General features: G+C 53.3%; 1 protein-coding gene across 4 annotated transcripts in view; it reads right to left on the reverse strand.

Moving 5' to 3' along the window:
• The window catches only part of Vdr (vitamin D (1,25- dihydroxyvitamin D3) receptor), a 52,328-nt gene that overhangs the window by 9,432 nt on the left and 24,482 nt on the right, over positions 1 to 18,414 (reverse strand). For all 4 annotated transcript variants that reach the window (XM_005406625.2, XM_005406624.1, XM_013505722.1 and 1 more), the window contains 4 exons: positions 10,897 to 11,027; positions 3,849 to 4,033; positions 3,576 to 3,678; positions 1,243 to 1,426 (listed from right to left, as the gene is read on the reverse strand). In XM_005406625.2, coding sequence (XP_005406682.1) covers positions 1,243 to 1,426; positions 3,576 to 3,678; positions 3,849 to 4,033; positions 10,897 to 11,027 — 603 coding nt within the window. The remainder of the gene's footprint in view (positions 1 to 1,242; positions 1,427 to 3,575; positions 3,679 to 3,848; positions 4,034 to 10,896; positions 11,028 to 18,414) is intronic.

Below are 18,414 nucleotides of genomic sequence, written 5' to 3' on the forward strand. Positions count from 1 at the left end.
TTTGCGACGTAAAACTACGCACAGCTGTCAGGGAAGGAACAAACTGGGAAGTGCTTTCATTCCGGCTTCCGGAGTGTGGGGTGGAGCAGCTCTTCAGGGCCCGCTCGCAGAGTGACGCTGTGAGTTACTGTCCTCGGCCTGGCAAAGTGGCTGCTTAGACAGTAATGGTGGCTTCTCTGCACGGCAGAGGGGCCCATAAAACAGTAGATGGCACCTCATATCGGTTTTTACCCAGAGCCGGCCAACATTAAGTAGTTTTCCAGCTCCCAGGACGCTAGCACTGAGCCTGAGCATTGCCACAGAATATTCTGCCATTTCTGCTGTAACTATCGCTATTGCTTGTGATGATAAGAAAATTGTCCGACACCTGTACTAATTTATTTCTTTTTTTTCTTTCTTCTTTTTTTTTTTTTTTTTTTTGGTACCAGGGATCAAACTCAGGGCCTTGTGCTTGCCAGGCAGGTGCTTGTGCCGCTGAGCTATATCCCCGGCCCTGATTTATTTCTTTTCATTCTCAACCACATTGTGTGTACAATTTATGGCAATGTCCCCAGTAAATTTTTGGAAAGAATGAGGATAAAAATATACATAAATATACATATACCCCTCTCTCAATATATCTACTAAAGGCAATTAAGACTATTGTTTTAATACTTCACATGAATTAAAGTATAAGTGTTGTACATGCTATTATTATTAAAACAATAAAACAGGAGTGAATAAAAAATGTATATGAATCTTCTATGAAGGAGGATTCCTATCCTACTAGAACTCTTACTGATCTATTTGTGCAGTACTTTTTGCAAAAGGACTTAGTATGATTGAGAAATGACCTTCTAATATAAATTTGGATGAAGGATGAGCAGGTCATATTTGCCGGTGGACCTGCCTCCCTCTACGATTCCTAGACATTTCACAAGTCTGCAAGTCCTGTGCTTTCTGCTCTCTATCAGTCCCTCCCGGGCACAGGCCCGAGTGAAGGGGCAATACGATACTGTAGGTTGGAATTAAAAGGCAAGGAGAGGGTTAGAGTCACACTCACTGGAGCGGACACTGGGGGATGGAACAGCTCTCCAGGGCAAGCTCCCAGAGTGGCACCGGAAGGCTACACGCCGTGAAACACAGATTCCCAGCGTGGGCTGGGGCCTGAGTCTCCGGGGGAAGCAACGGATTCATTTCCAAGCCCTTTTCTAGCCCACTATAGGGTCCTGACTGTTCCAAGACACTGCAGGAGCGTCTCACCTGAAGCCTGGGATCATTTTGGCAAAGCCGATGACCTTCTGGATGCTGTAACTGACCAGGTCAGCCAGGTGAGGCAGCATGGAGAGCTGGGACAGGTCCAGAGCCACGGAAGAGTCGTCGAAGTCTTCTTCTGTATTCAGGTCCAGGCAGGAGAGGCTGGAAGGCTCCATCATGTCCGGGGAGGCTGAGGGGAGAGAAGAAATCGCGTAAGAATGCGCAGACCAGGCCTCCCCCGCCCGGGCCTGTGGGGACCCAGTGCGTCCGCGCTGCACAGCCACAGCGACAGCCTTCCTCTAAGGTCACTGTACACACTCCGGCTTCCGGGTCTCGCCCAGTCGCTTATTTCAGCAGCGTGGAGCGGTCAAAATCAAAGAGCCAGAGGTGCTGGGAGAAGTCAGTCTTCCCGGAACCCGGCTGTGCTGGTCCACGTGTTGCTCCTAATGATCTTAACCAAAAATGAACTTGGGACCTCCCCTGCGGTCAAAGAACTACAGAGGAGAACGTCCACATGCTTCACCTACAGCTGAAACAACATGGCTAAATGGTGACGCCAGGATTTGCAAAGATACAGGAAATTAGGCGATACTTGCGCCATGCTCACATGCTACAGAAATTCTAAGTCTGAGCAGGTAATCTGAAAAGCTATTTGACCTGAGGGGTCAAAAGCCTACAGTTATATGTAACCTTTGACCAGTAATCCCATTTCTGTTAATTCAACATAAGGAAAAAAAAAATTACCTGCAAGCAAAGTATTATCTTACTAAACAGCTGAAAAACAAACTAGATATTCAATGGTAGGGGATTCATTGGTTTTATTATATCTCAGAATACTATGCAGCCTTCAAAACTATCCTAGATGCATACTAAATGACATGGAGATACGATACAATATATTAGTAAGAGAAAAATGGCAAGTCATTAGACTATATATCAAAAACTGATTTCTGAATATATATATATATGTGTGTGTGTGTTATTATAAAAAGATGAATTAATGCCATAGTGTTAACAGTAATTTTCTTTGGGCAGTAAGATTAAAGATTATATAATAAAATTTATAGGTGGCGCTGGGGATTTAGCTCAGTGGCACAGCGCCTGCCTGGCAACTGCAAGGTCGTGAGTTTGGTTACCGGTACCAAAAAAAAAAAAAAAAAAAAAAGTACAGGTAAAAAATTTATTGGTATATAAATTTAAATTTTCTATGATGAATGTGTATTACCTTTGTAAACTATTTTTTTAATTACAAATTTGAACTTGGTTTTTTTTTTTTTTTTTTGGTCCAGGAATCAAACTCAGGACTTTGCACTTGCCAGGCAGGTGCTCGTGCCGCTGAACTGTATCCCCGGCCCTGAAATTTTAAATAAATATATGCTATATTGAACATCCCATTGGTGGGGGTGAGCCTCACCTCCACCTCAAGGCAACTGACCTAGGGGACGCTAACTGATGATTATTAATCTATGGGATGATTACTAAAAGCTGAACTAGAGATCAATGTGTATCTTACACAGACTGACCCTCCCTGATACAGGTGAATGTGCCATTTGGTGAAAAAAGCAGAATGTACACGTGGCACAGTCCCTGTAAGGTGCGGCCTGGCAGGGCCTGGCAGTCTCTGGTCAGTGCTTGCCACCTTCCTCCTGTCACTCCCGGCGAGTAGGCACACCTGCTCTCGCTGCCCCCCCCGTCAGCCGGCGCCGGGCCCCCCCCCCCCCTGGGTCTAGGCACAGACTGGGCCTGGAAGTACCCTACTAAGGGCTGCAGCTGCCCGGAGGGAGGAAGGGTTTCTACTCTGCTCTCGGGCAGGTCCTCCACGGGGGACCCCAGGCTTGGGTGAGAGGTCGCGGGAGAAAGGACAAGCGCAGGAGGAGGGTGAGGCAGGACGATGACGCAGAAGACATAAAAGGGCCGCAAGCAGGGAGGCACGCTCCATCCAGACGCGCAGATGAGCTGGAGGGGGCAGGTCCCAGGGTTGGGCAACAGACCTGCACATCCTCCTTCCCACTCCGGTTCCGCCCCCCAAAGTGTCCAGGCCCATTGAAAGGAACCGGGTGTCCCCAGGGAGGGAACCAGAGCCTGGCCCAGCAGAAGGAGCCTGGGGTTAGCAGAGGAGGCCGGGCCCGCAGCACCGCAACCCCTGAGCGGCCTTGTCCCCGGCCTGCCCTGCAAGTTGGCCCCGTTGTGGGAAACAGTGGCTTTTCTGAGCACCCTGCCCGGCCCGGGTACACAAATGCCGCTCTCCTTGGGGAGTTCCCTGCCTCCGCCCACCAGCAGGGCAGCCTGAGGGCAGTGGGGTGGTTCCTGCACTCAGGGGTGGCGGGACCCTGGCTCACCTAGAGAGGCGTTGTAGAGATCCGAGCCAGAGGAGGAGGAGTTCCTGGAGAAGCTGGATGAGTGCTGCAGAAAAAGGCTCTCTCCATTTTGTCGGATTGGCGGCTGGGAGGGAAACATAGGGTCTCAGACACCCGCGCTGTTCAGGCTCCCTGCCTGTCTTGGGCTTGACCTCTAATGGGAATAGCTTGGAGGAGAGCAAGGGAGTAGGAGGCTCCCCACGTCCCCGCCCCTGGCCCTCCATTCCCGCGCCCCGCCGCCAGCGGGTTGCCTACCCGAAAGTGGCTGAAGTCGGCGTAGGTGGGGTCGTAGGTCTTGTGGTGGGCCTCGAGCAGGGTGCTGATGATGTGCTGCTGCTCCTCGGACAGCTTGGGCCGCAGGCTGTCCCTCAGGGCCTCCTCCTCCTTGCGCTTCAGGATCATCTCGCGCTTGCGCTGCACCTCTTCGTCGGTCAGGATGACTGCGGGTCGGGGAAGGGGAGTTGGGAGGGCCGGCATGCCTCGCCTCCAGGCACCTAACTCCAGCCAGGCCAGACTAGCAGGGCAGGCGCTGGCTGTCTTGCCCGTGGGGCGCCCTAGAGGCCCTGCTGCTAAGGGCCACTCCACACCCAGCTAGAGGAAAATAGGATTGAGAGGCCGGTGGCCTGACACTGGAGTCTGCATTCTCAAGAATAAGCTTCGGGGCCAGGTGTGATGGCAAACACCGTAACACTAGCTACTCAGGAGACCCAGGCGCGGGAAGCCCGAGTTTCAGCCCAGTTTGGTCAACTGAGCAAGACCCTGTCTCAAGACAAAATAAAAGGGCCTGGGCATGTAGACTGCTTGGCCAGCATGTGCGAGACCCTGGCTTCAATCCCCAGTACGACAAAAATAAACAAACAAGCTGCGGGACATGGGGCGAGCTATTCAAACTTTTCTGGGTGTTTGTTGTCTCATTAATCAAATGAGAAGTTTGGATCCTATCATCTCCTCTGAGGTATGCTTCTTGTTTCTCCCTCCATAAAATATTTGTGTGCATGTGTGCGCATGCATGCGCTGTGTGTGCGTGTGTGTGCGTGTGCGCGCGAGCAGAGCATGACAACCCCTCCTTCCTAGCACACTGTTGGGGGAGCTGGGTGGTGCCTGGCCCAGCGCAGACGCTCACTAAACCTTAGTCCTCTCCCTCCCCCTGGGCGCCACCAGCGTCCGTGATTCTGCCTGGACTTCAGGGAACAGCAGGAGTGGGGGCAGCTGTGTGTCACTGCGGTGCTGGAAGGTAGGGGGCGCAGTTTCCCAACATGGAACCCAGGTGTCTCTGGCCAGCACAGACGGACTTTGCCTCTGGTTCTCTGCACAACAACCCTCCTCTGGCCTGTCCGGTCTGGAAATTTCGGCTGCAGGAACGGAGCCCTCTCGGAGAGCCTGAAGCCCGACGCCTGCGGAGCTAACCTGGAATGCCTGCTCCCCGTCGCTACCCGGTGTCCCGTTATGGGACACCCTCTGCCACGTGGGCTTGCGCAGGGGCTTCTGCTGTGCTGCTCTGGGCAGCTGCCCGGGGCGGGGATGGTATGGGGAAGCCTGGCACGGCGGCCGGGCAAACAGACCTCCCGGCCAGGGTTCGCACAGTGCTGACGGGAGTGGGCACTGAGGCCCTCAGCCTGTAGCTACTTGCTCTGTGTTGGAGCTGCCAGGGCTTCTGCCCACAGCTGGGGCGTTTCACAAGAGCAGGGACACGAACCAGAACCCCAAAGTGGGTGGGCTCCAGGCTCTGAGAAAGGCGCTGGCGCAGCTCCCTTGGTGGGAGAAGGCCTGGAGAAGCGGGTGAAGAAGGGCCTACGGGGTGTGTGTGTGTGTGGGGGACAACTGGGCCCACAGGCATGGCGGCAAGGAGAAGCCCTGGCGAAGGCGGAGCGCTCCCTGAGCAGCTGAGGTAAGGCATACCAAGAGGAGGGCTGGGAGGAGGCCACGCCCATGGGGGTGACTCACCCTCCCAAAGAACTGCCAAGCCTCCTCCCACAGAGGGTGTCTGCTCAGACCCCAAGAGGTCAGGCAAGGTGGGGGAGACCTGGGAACACCGCAGGCCACGAAGGTGAAGGCCCCGACCTCGCAGGGGCCGGGTGAGGCATCGGGTCCTTTGCTTGTCAGAGGGGTGGAGGGCTAGGGAGCCCAGGCTCTGCCAGTCGCATCAAGGACGTCCACAGGCGGCGTGCTCAGCCGAGTGGGCTTCAGTGCCCTCCCGTGTTCTGTGACGTGACTCTCCTGCTTAGGCACTTTGGCCGGCCCCGTGCTGCTTACTGCGTCCAAGCCAAAGTCCAGGCTGCCCAGGCTTCGGCTCCTTCCTAACTTTCTAGTCTCACCTCCGCTCCTCTGGGCACAGCTCCTGCTCCAGGCTGGTTGGCACGGCTGGCTCGTGAGCATGGCCTGCTCACACTTGCCACTGCCTTTCTACCCGGGCCTGAGCGCTGGGGTGTCTCTCCTCGAGGGCTGTGAGCTCCATCCCGCCCTGGGTGCCCAGCTCACCACCTTCTGCCACAAAGCCTTTCTTGATCGCCTGAGCCGCGCCAAGCTCTTGTTTCCGGTGCCCGGTGCGTGCTCTCTCCCGCACACAGTGGCACCTGATTGCCTTCTAGTCCCCAAGACTTGCGGTTGGAACAGGTTTCGGTGAATGCTTACAGAGAGAACCTATGGAGTCCAAGACTGCCTTCGTCATACCGCAGAGCACTGAAGGGAGGGCCCTGCCTTCGAGTCTAAGCAGCTTGGGGCTGCCTGGCTATGGTGTTTGCTGGGTAGTCTGCGCCATAAACACAGCAAACAGCTCGCACCCAGTGTGCAAGCCATTTTCCTGGGTTCCGGGAAGGACAGTGAGGCGCACCCCAAGCCACCTGCACTCTGCCACGTCCCGTGTGACACACACAGCACGCCAGGCCACTGGGGAGCTGAGCAAAGTGTACTTCTTTCACCTAAGTAATTGTGACTGAAATACTTGCAAGACAGACTATCACCTAACGCAACACCCGGAACACCCCATGACCTTTTCTCCCTGAGCCAGAGGCACCGTCTGAATAATCACTGCACTTCGCGGGCCAGGTAAGAGCTCAGAGTCAAGCTTTGCAGTCCCTCCGCTACTTCTCCCAGTGTCCAGGCTCCGACCCTCTGGCGTGGCACACAAAGTCATCTCTTGCTGCTGGTGCCCGGCTCTGAAGTGTGCCTGCATCCTCTTAAGAGCGACCCCTGCTCTGTTAGGAGACAGAGGTCCTGGCGATCAAGCTTGGTGGAATAAAAAGATAATAACAATGGATAACATACGGTTTTTTAAAAAATGTACCAGACACACTTTTAAGTGCTCTTTATACATCAACTCACATCTGTTTTGTCCTTGTAATAACTTTTTAAGGCAGGAGCTATTATTATTCCCATTTTGCAGATGAGGAACTGAGGTCTGGAGAAGCTACACACTGTGCTCAAAGTCACATGGCTAATGAATGGTAGACCCGGCAGGCCGGTTCTGGAGTCAGTGGCTCCAACCACAGCCCCAACCTGCGTCGGATTAACAAGCTAGCTGTGACTGCGCCTGGGACTCTGGCTCTCAGCCACGGGACCTGACACCCAGGGTGTTCCAGTCCACCCGAGGAGTGTGAGAGCTGAATAAAGCAGCGAGACTTGTCAACGACTCACTCTAAGAAGACGAAGACGATGCAGAGTTAAACTTACAACACCCGTCTTCCTATCCCTTGCGTCCAGCACCATCCCCAAGCCCTGGGGGCCACTAGAGGGAAGCCGAAGGCCCCCCGGGCAGCACTGTGCATTGCTGGGGCGGGAAGCCTCCAGTCTCACGCACATGCAGATGCTGCTATGATTTTATGAGATAATTTGTGTAAAGGTGTTAATTTCACAGGAACTTTTCAATTACTTCTCAAATAACTGAGGTCTTGTAGGAAGACACACAGTTTGAAGTGAAAAGCCACTGACCTAGAATAAGCTAAGAGGATTTACTCTTTTGGTTTTTGAGTACTGGGGATTGAACCCAGCACCGAGCTTTTCTGGCCCTTTTTATTTTTTATTTTGAGACAGGGTCTCACTCAGTGTTTGAGGCGAGCCTCAAACTTTTGATCCTCCTGCCTCAGCCTCCCAAGTGGGTGGGATGACAGGTGCACATGATCCATTGCACCCATCAAGAGCTAAGGGTTTGATGTGCTTCCCACTGAAGGAAGTGTGTGAGCTTCGGTACCCAGAGACGGTGAAAGCTATTCACTGCTCAACAGCCTCCCCGGCTTCCTTCTAAGCTCCTTGCTAGGTGGGAAATGGTTTTGTCCAAGTTATTCCCATGCAAGACATGTTCCAGTCTAATGATGCCGAGAGTCACATTGGAGTGAAGATCTATAGACGTGAGCAACTTAAAAACATTTCACACGGGGTGTGGTGGTGCATGCCTGTAATCCCAGCACTAGGGAGGCTGAGGCAGGAGGATCGCTATGAGTTCGAGACCAGCCTGGGCTACAAAGTGAGCTCAAGGCCAGCCTGAACTGCATAGCGAGACCTTGTCTCAAAAAGACAAATAAATAAATAAATAAATAAATAAAAACATTTCACGATGCCAGTGGCAGCCAAGGGACAACCAGGAAGAGGACATAACATTTTTTTCCTAATGAATGACTTGGGCAGTATCAGGTTGGGATAGTCCTGCTGCTCTCCGTAGGCCAGTGACAACATGGAGACAGAAGCCCAGTGGGACGCTCATATTCACTCATTCACGGCGTATGTATGGAGCACCTCCTATGTGTCAGGTGCTGTGCTAAACTGGAGAGAAAAGACCTACATATGTAAAAACACTGAAGTTTACACAACAGGTGGTTCTGTGCAGGACGGTATAGAATAAGCAAGAGGCGAGAGCTCAGCCATGGGCTGTCTTGGGTTTGAAGACAGGCTCTTTGTGGGGACAGTCTTTAGCTCATTCCGTAGGGCCCCAGGCAGTGCCTAGAAATGTACAGTGGAGTGAGTCTGAGCCCTAGAGAGCTCCTGAGAGGGGACCCTGGGGTAGAGCCCACAGGCCTGGCCTTTGGAAGACAGACCTATGTGACAGTGAGCGCTGGCATCTTATTAGCCCTGAGGCCTCATGCTTCAATTCCTTCCCGCTCCCTTAGCTACTAAGAAAACCGAAGTATTTACAGATTTGAGACTGCTGTGAGAACTTAAGAAGAAAGTGCACATACTTGACACAGCGTCTGGCACACAGCAGGCGGTCAGCAGGTACTGCTCATCCCTGTCCCTTTCCCCCTGGGAACCCTGGGTGTTTAGATCCTTCCCCATAGCTTTACAAATGTTCAGACACTTGACCCTCTCGGGAGCCGTTAGGCCTTGGGGACAGGAGCCAGCACAGGGGACCCGTGGGCAGCATTCCAGGCCCAGACACACAAGACTGTGCTAATAACTCGGGCAGGAGCTGCCTCTCTTCCGGGACAGCCTGCCTCTGGGGCAGCAGAAAGCAGTGGCTTTGTGCTGGCCCCATGGTTTGTTCTAATGGGAGCTCTGGGCCCAGTGCCGCCCGCCCACAGCTCAGCACAGCTCCCTGTACCGCTCACGGGAGCAGGTGGGCAGGATGGGTCGGGGATTCCCCGGGAGTAGGGTCAGTCTGAGGCATCAAGCTGACTTCTGGACGATGGTGCCACCATGCAGTGTGGCACTCCTGGGGCAGGGGCCCCTGATTCAGCCCCTGGGGCCTGCTGGTGCCCCGTCACCGTGGATATCTTGCTCCTTATGGGACCCAGAGAAGCTAAGAGGGCGACAGGAGTTGAACTCTAGTCCCTGCTCGGCCACCAAGTTGTTCTCTGACCACAGTTCTGAGGTCTTCCTCTTCTGGGCCTCAAATGATCTCTGTTCGTCCTCTTCTTGGTTAACAGGACACCCCCCCCCAGACACAGGCCAGAGGCACCTGGGGTGTCAACAAGGGTGGCCCTGGTTCAGTGCTCACTGACCCAACTGTGGAGTCCCTGGTCATTCTCGGATGGCTGGAGCCTTAGAGGCCCAGGCTCCCCGCCTGGAGGGAGCCCCATGTGGAGCAGAAGCAGGGCAGACGGTGAGCTTGCCTCCTTTGTGCCCACCCAGTGCGGTCACAGAGCAGGCTCCCTGAGAACGTGTGCACAGCCCACAAGACACCCGGATTCTGGGCCTCGCCACTGTCGCTCTCCCCAGGATAAACACAGGAGCTGGGGCGGGGCAGAGCCTGGTGGAATCACTCGGCAGGTCCAGGCCTGCACGCTCCAGTGGGGGTGGGGAGGAGCAAGGGCCTGGGAACTCCGCCCAGGGCCGCTTCGCTGGCTGGGGAGCTGGGACCAGGGCCGAGGAGCCTCGGTCAAGGCCAAGAGGAGCCCACGGTGAGGGCCCTGCTCTGCCTGTGCTGCCCAGCAATCGTGATTTTTACTCCCATCAGGGAAGACGTTTCCCGTCCCCTAACACCTTTGCTGCGACTTTCTCCTGTCCCTGACACACCTGACGTCTGTCTTTCCCCTCTTTCCTAACACCGTCCCGTAGCAAGGGGGCTTCCCGGGGCCCGCCTCTGGGCCCCTCCCGAGACCCCTCAGGTTCACAGGTTGGCAGAGCAGGACCGTCCTAGAGCTGGGCTGCCTTCAGATGCACACTGCAGGCAGGGGTGCGGGTGGGGGCTGGGCAAGGGCGAGCTGTGGAGGGCTCCTTCAGGGGCCTGACCCAGCTCCCTTGCCCCTGCCCAGGGAGGGCTGGTGAGCCCCTTCCGGCGTCTGCTGGATTCAGTGGCTACCCTGGTCAGCAAATAGCTGTACTAGAGCTCAGATGCAAAAGTCAGAGCTTGTCTTTCCTGGTGGGTCAGAGAACCCCTGTAAATCTGCTAGGCTGCTCCTCTTCTCCAGACAGGGCCTGAGGGTCATCTAGAGCCCTGGTGCTTCCTCGCACAGGATCGCTCCCCCTGGTTTCCCCTGGGCACCAGCTCCCAGATCTGGAGTCTCGAGTATCACCCTTTCCGCCAGGAAGCACCTCCCGGGGAACAAATCTGGATGTTGGGGGAAGTCTGCGGCCTGGGGGCCATGAGGCAGGGCCCATCTCACCCTCCCTCCATGGAGCCCAAACTCCGAGGGGTCGTCCTCGAGTCTGAGGCACAAGCACAGGACAGGCTAACAGGGTTCCTAGGTGCATTTAACCCAGCAGCTCCGGCAGCCTTGCCCCGGGCTGCTGGCCCTACTCCTCCACTAGCCCCGGTGCAGGGTGTGCAGAGCCACAGAGGACGGACCCCTCTCTGGCGAGACGCGCGTATGGAGACCAAAGCCTCCCCGTGACCCCAGTCCGGCCCGCCTCGCTGCCCCTCCCGGTCACTCACACTCCTTCATCATGCCAATCTCCACGCAGCGTTTGAGCCGGCAGGCCTGGCAGTGGCGCCTGTTGTCTTTGGTGATGCGACAGTCTCCGTTGAAGGGACAGGTGAACAGCGCCTTCCGCTTCATGCTCCGCCTGCCGAGAGAGCGCACGCCCCGCGCTGGGTCACCGACTTCCGGCTCCTTAGCCCCGGTTTCCACCAGGTCCCAGGTCTCCACCTCTCCCCCGAGGATGCGGGCCCATTGCAGCCCCCGGGCCGCGCCCTGCCCCAGCCGTGTGCACCCTCCGCCCCTTCCTCCGTGAGGGCCTGCTTGGCTCCCGCCCTTGCTGTCACTCTCTTTTACAGTCCTCTGCCCCCTCCCTTTTTATAATTACATGGGAAACGTGCAAGTGAATTTTCCTCATAAAACTTTAAAAAACCTGAAATCTGCAGGGTAGTCCTCATGATGGTTTTTAATTAAAGGCAAACATGCTAGTCTCTGCTTTTAGTGCTCTAGAGCCCAGAGACGTGTGACTGGAATCCCTGTGACCCAAGGACGGACATCTGCACAGGCACACAGAGAAGGGGACACGGGCTCACAGCCCCAGCCGTCTCTGCGGACACCCGGACAGCCTGTCCAGAGAGAGAAGAGGCCCGGTGAGCAGTGGCAGCCCTGAGGCTGGACCCTGGCTTTCTGCCCAGATGACTGTAAACTGCACGGACTGTAAACACGCTCTAACTAAAAGATAAAACTGTAACAAGAGTTTTGGGGTAGGAAGAATGCCCCAGCTGCCCCATTCCGTGTAAAACTGTGTGTACGTGTGTGCACGCACAGCGCACATACTATACAAGTGCACACGCTTGCCCGCATATCTGAGCTGGATGGCTCATTTCCCCAGCTGCTCATTCTCTTGCACTGTGTTATGGACTCTATGCAGAAAGTGCATAAAGGAGGCTCCTTTATAGCTTCTCATTGTCCTTTCCTCGAGGCTCCTGGTGCTCCTCTCAGCCCCAGCGAGGTTAGGCCCCACTTTTCTCCCTGGGGCAGATGGCAAGAGTTAGCTGGGAAAGATGACAGACAGTGTAAGACTGTGGCAGAATCCCTGTGGCTTGAGTAGCAGCATCTTAGCCAAGGAGCTGCTAAGAGCGCAGCCGCCCAAGCCTCGGGGACGAAGGCCCCGCCCACTGCTTCTTCTTCCAGAGAGGAGCAAGTAAGCCACCCTACTTGGATGCGGATGTGAACTCAATTCCTGGTAAAAAGTCACTCAAGATCAGTGGGACACGCGTGGGGCTTGGGACAACAGGTGACAAGCTCAGAGGGGGGCCAGGGACCAGAGTGCGGCTCTGTATCTCCGCAGGCAGCCACACTCTTACACTCACAGCGGCCCCAAGGGGTGCTCAGTGTGAGCCCCGCGTCTCACAGAGACATGGGACTGAGGAGCTTCAGGAACTCATCACTCGGGCTGTTCAGCAAGCAGCAAAGGCCCTCGGGTCTGGAAGCCCTAGCAGTCCCAGGCTCAGCTCCAGATCCCCAGTACGTGGAGGCTGTAGGCAGACAGTCCCCGGCAGCTCAAAGCCAAGGGGGACCGAGTGCTGCAGCAAGGAGCCAGTGTTAGTTTTGGGCCTTGGTCTGGTGCCCTCCTGGGATGACCCTCATTACTCAAGGGGGCAGCAGCAGACGCGGAGGTGTGCGCAGGTAGAGCAGTGCCAGACCGGCAGGGGCGAGTCTAGCCCAGCCCCGGGAGAGACTGAGGGCAGCAGGGAGCTTTTCGCTTTCACGTCTGCACCTCTACTGCAGGGAAGTCCTTCCCAGAGAGACAGCAGAGTGTGAAAGCCCTCGGGAGCTGTCAGGGTTACCAGGAAGATGTTGTCGCTGGGCACCCCTCCCTGACGCCTTTCCCTCCTTCTCTGCGGCTCTCAAGCCTTCGCCTGCGACCACTCATGCCCACGGCTCTCCTCACCTGCTCAAGATCAGAAGTTCCTAATTCAGAGCAAACTCACATTTCTTTTTCCTTTTTTTTTAATAAACAGGCATCTTGCCCACATCTGAGGGGCTGCTCTGTCCTCAGAGCCACCCACTGTCTTGTCTGGCTCTGACTTTTCCTGTGAAGTGTCCAGGCTATGACACCAAGAGGGACACAGCCAGGGACACTAGCCAAACCTTCCGCCAGTCCCTGCTGGGGCCGAGAGCTTCCGGGGACTCCAGGAGGAGGTCCAAGGCCTTCAGGGGCCCACCTGTGTTTCCTGGGGCTTTAGGGGCCCTGCCTTGGATCCTCACGGCAGAGAGAAAGTCCTCCAACCATAAGGTTGCCAGGAACAATATTTTCGTGCTTTGCTATCTTTTATTTGTTTGCTAAATCTTTTATTTGTTTTCTAAATCTTTCTCATGTTTTAACTCTGAAGCCAACTTTCAGGCTTCCACACACCAAATGTCAGAAGGAGCCACTCCGCCCAGCTTCACCTGAGAGCAGGAAGGAGTCCTTAATGAGGCCAGGGGCCAGAAGACTAGACATGCCGAGGTGGAGTGAAAGAAAATACTCAGGGGAACACCCCAGTTTTCTGCTTCTCATTTACAAGTAGTAGTACGAAGCCCAAGAGTATCACAAAGGAGAGGAGGACAGTGAGATGGAGAAGGAGGAGAATATTAAGCCTGGAGCTCTTTCTGGAGCCGGGGACGACAGCGCACGGCAGGCACCGGAGCTGAGGAAGACTGCAACCTGTGCCCTTGGCCTTCGCACGCCTCGCCCCGCAGCCCCCGGCCCTGCCGTGTGTCTTCACAGTACTGGAGCAACGTGAAAGCAGCCTGTAAACTATGGAGCGTTAAATCTCTACACTTTAAAATACAGCAGCCAACTCTTCTCTACTACTCTCCAAACATTACCAGAGCAAAAGAGAGGGTGGTTGGGAAGATGGAGGCCGGACGCCCTGCTCTGAGCGTGGGGTCAGTGATCCGGGCACGGAGCGCTCCTCGCTGGCTCCAGCAGCCAGTCCCACCTTCTTCCCGGAACCAGACCCCGTCCCCTGGGCTGGCCTGCCGGTGTTCGTGGTGCGGTAAGAACGTTTGCTGGGCTGCAGTCGGTCCTGTGGCTCGCAGGCACATTCATTTCCGTCCTGCTGCCTGCGGAGGCTACTTCCATGCGCGTGGCTGTCATCTAGTCTCTGCCCACAAGGAGTCAGGGCAGCCGGACCGCTCAGCCCAGGCTCAGGGTTTGGCCCTGAAGATCCACACCCGACCCCACTTTCCTCCCAGCGCTAATTGCCACCGAGCGGGTTTGGTTTTGAGAAACGAGAGCCTTGGGATTCCACAGGAGCACAATGTCTCTGCTGCTCGCTGAGCCTCAACCCTGTCATCCTCTGGATGGCTGGCAGTTATATCCCAGCTCAGGAAGGGGCACAGGGTTCGGCAACCAGCTAAATATAGACATAGTTTCTAGAAAGCCGGGGTGAGAGAGGACACTGGCAATTCTCGCGCCAGGAACCAATTCATCAAAACATGAAAGAGACAAGACGCTCACGAGCGCTGTGGGCTGGGGCCTCAGGCACGGACAGGGAGGCCCCCGCCCAACTGCGTGGCTGCTGCCGCAGAGTGGGGGTCAAGTGCGCCCTGTGGGTCTGCCTGTTGCTGAATGTCACTGAGACGCTGGTGGGAGTGGGTGTGGTGAGAAATCACCCTTTGGCAGATACTGGAGAGAGATCGTCTCCGTTGCTGTCAAACACACTTTGAGGGTAGGGTTCCTACTTCACAAGGGACACAAGAAGGTACAGGGAAGTTAAACAGCTCACTCAATGTCCCTCCCACAGCTAACAGGTGTGAAAATTGGGGTCACAATCAAGCTGTGCTTGACTCCAAAGCTTTTGCTCTTTTTAATACTAAGGTCTTCACAAGAATCTGCCATTTCTCAATCAGAACCAGGGCAGCAATCAAAAGCGTGCTCCCTACAGCCAGGAGCAGGACGCAGAGGCCGTGTAAGGGCTCTTCCGGGGCAAAGAAGCCACTGGGGTACAGGCGGTCCCTAGATGGATGCTTGGAAGTGTGAAGTAATATATGGCCGCCTGCTCCACTATGTGGTCTAAGTATCCCCAGGATACACCGAGAGTGATTCTGTGTAAACGAGCCCGGATTAGAAAGCTAAATTCCTAAAGAAATAAAACAACGAACAAAAGGAAATGTAAAATATTTTTCGTCTCTTTGCAACTGCCTTTCTGGCAACTCCTGTGATCTTCCTTTCCCAGTAAGTGCTGTGGCCTCCTCTCCTCAAGCTCTCACATGTTGCGTGAGACCATCCACAGAGAAGGACACTTATCCTCACTCCTCAACATCCTTGAGCACCTACGGAGGGAACCTGGCTAACCTGGACAAAGTTCTCTCCAGACACCACCTGTGTCCGCGGGAGGCCCTACGCGTCTGCTGCTCCCACCTTTCCTATTGACTCACCTGTCTTTCAGCACATAGACTTTTAGTTCCCTGGCCATTTGCTCCATTTCTCTGCTGCCTTTCACCCCAAAATTCTTAGAAGAGCCACAAATGTCAGCTGGTCGACCTTCCGGAAAGCCAGAACATTCCTCGTGTTTCTGAATCCTCACCAGCCTGCCTTTTACCCCCTGTACTGCTGAAGGCCCATAATTAACAAGGTCCCTGAGGACCTTGGGGCCTAGCAAAGGAAAGCACATTTCTGTCTTTGTTATCTTGAAGCTTGTACTGCACAGCCTCACAATGTCATGACTAAGAAGGTATCAACAGGAGGGAAGAAAATAGAAGCAATGAGCTAGCTGTTGCTCAGCCCACCTTCCAGGACCATCTCTTAGGTTTCACCACTAAACCTTAACGTGTGCTTTCTTTTTGCAGACCTGGGGATTAAACCCAGGGTCTTCACACCAAACCGCATCTTTGGCCTTTGTTATTTTTTAATTTTGAGACAGGATCTCACCAAGTCACTAAGTTGCCCAGGCTGGCCTCAAACTTGTGATCTTCCTGCCTCAGTCTTTCAGAGTGCTGGGATTATAAGCATGCACTTTCCCTTTATATCGACATGTAGACAAACCCATCCATGATTAGAGATTCATCCATATCTTCCTATCTTTCTATCTATCTATCTATCTTTTAGTATATCCACCCTCCCAATCCCTGACCCTTAATTATGCTCTGATTAACACATAGGCAAGAAGCTCTGACCGTCTACAAGCCCACCTGTACAGATCTTTTATTCACACTGGATATATCATCTTCTTAGACCATGTGTTTGTGCCTCAGGAGAGCAGGAAGTTGAGATAACATGAAAGAGCCTGAAGAAGGAGCTGAAGGGCAATGGCCTCCAATTCCTGAACGCAGGTCAGGAGAACTGGGCTCCAACCTTCACATTCACGCTCTGGCTCGGTCACAAGTCTTGGACTTGCCAGTAGGCCACAGCTAGCCAGTGCAGCACTTTTGTTTGACTGTCAGGAGCCAAAGCAAACATTAAATGACCAGTCTCCCGGGCTTGGAAAAAGGCCAGTGACCTCACACTAAAGCAATACTGTCTGTGAGAGCTGGCACGATGGGGTTGAGGGAGCTCTTTAAGGGCACGGACTTGGGCACATTCATCTCTAGGTTTGCCTGACACAGAGAAGACACCAGCCACTTCCTGGGATCAGAACTGCACAAACAAATATTCGTGATAACAAAATTCTTAAGCAACTATTTGTACTGGAATACAGTGAAAAATTTTAAATAGAATTTGGATGAAACAAAAGAAGAGTAACAGGGGGTGGGCAAAAAAGGAGAAGAGAAATGATGGAGACTTGTTGATCACAGCAGTTGTGATCTATAAAGTCCCTGTGCACCCCCGGTGAGTGAATGCGCTCCTGCAGAAAACGCGGGGCTAGGGGCCTGTGGCCTCTGGCAACAACATTTTCATCAGCCGATGCACCCACAACCTTGGCACGTACACATTTTCTTCTATAGACACCTTGTTTAATACACATCTGCAATATAGTTTGTTGATTTATTAATACTGAACCAACAGCTCATGTCTGAATGAAGCTTATCTAGTGCATGTGCTTCTCCATAGTGGCTTCTCCACCACAGCTTTCTTGTGTGTAAGAACACCACACAGCGAGTTGGCACTATGCTTGGCCCCATTTTCAATAGCGAAATCACCAGCGAAAGTCACAGAAGTACGAAAAACGTAGCACAGTGCGGCTTGTTAAAAGGATGCTTGTTATCGCGAGAGCTGACGTGGGAGGCGGAGCTACCGCCTAGTGCAGCTTCTACAGACAGCGCGGGCTCTGCTGGGATACGCCCATCCGGACTTGCCGGTGGGGAGACGCCCATTGGGAGATGGCTCTGCACAGAGTCATAAAACGACCACGAAAGTGCTACAAGGATTTATTTTGGAAATGAATTAACAAATAAATTTTAGAAAGTTGGTAAATTTGCAAATATAGACACCCCAAATAATGAGGATGGACTATAGGTATGTGTATATTTACCTAATTTTATTTATAGACAAACAAAATTCAAGCCAAACCACAAAAATGTTGGCTCTTTTAGAAAGTACAGCCTAGTTCGGTCACCTGGACAAGGAGAGTGATTAGAAAAGCTAGATGTGAGTTGCAATCAAACAAAATGGTGAATGTCTAGATTAAAAGTTTATTACGGTAGCCAGGAGGCTGCAGCAAGAGGATTGCTGCAAGTTAAAGGCCAGCCTGGGCTACATAGTGAGCTCAAGGGCAGCCTGAACTATATCACAAGACTTTGTGTCAACAAAACAAAACAAAAAACTCTAAAAAACAAACAAAAAAAAGGTTTATTACAATAAATGATGCACTGCCATTAATTTCACTCAAAATATGCTCCCTTGCTTCAAACACATGTATCCCATCATCCTTGCAGTTTTCTGCACCATTTCTAGAAGCTCTCTTTTACAAGTGTCTTTAAAAATTTCACAGAGTTCCTCAGTGTTTTGAATCCATCAAAACATTCACCTTTCATAGCCATTTGCACTTTGGGGAAGGGTCAGAAGTCACATGGTGCCAAAAGACCCAGTTCTTAAGGTGGATGAGGAAACATCAAAATGTTTCGAAGAGCCTGCCTCTCCATTGGATGGCACTCTGCAGCACAGTCACTGCATTTTTGATTAGACCTTGTAAAGACACTCACGAAAGAAGACTTCCAGCACTGCTTCAGAAAGTGATAAGAGGGCTGGGGATTTAGCTCAGTGGCAAAGCGCCTGCCTGGCAAGCGTGAGTTCGGTTCCCGGTACCGGAGAAAAACAAAAAAAAAAAAAAAAAAAGAAAGAAAAGAAAGTGATAAGAATGATGGGATCTGTGTGTTGAAATTAAGGGCAACTATTTTGAGAAGGACTCACAGCAATGTGTCTTTTACTATAATGAATAAAAAAAAGATGTTCACTGTAGTTTTTGATATTTGTAGAAGGGTAACAAGACAACAGACCATTCAAGCGTGATGGTGGCCAGCAGCCAACAACTGACTCTAAGGGGCCCGGCTGAGAAGGGCTAGGGGTGCGAACAGCACTATCACGTGCTCAGAAGCAGCACTGCTGC

Source organism: Chinchilla lanigera, unplaced genomic scaffold (assembly GCF_000276665.1).
Source record: "Chinchilla lanigera isolate Chin_1 unplaced genomic scaffold, ChiLan1.0 scaffold00099, whole genome shotgun sequence".
Taxonomy (NCBI): Eukaryota; Metazoa; Chordata; class Mammalia; order Rodentia; family Chinchillidae; genus Chinchilla; species Chinchilla lanigera.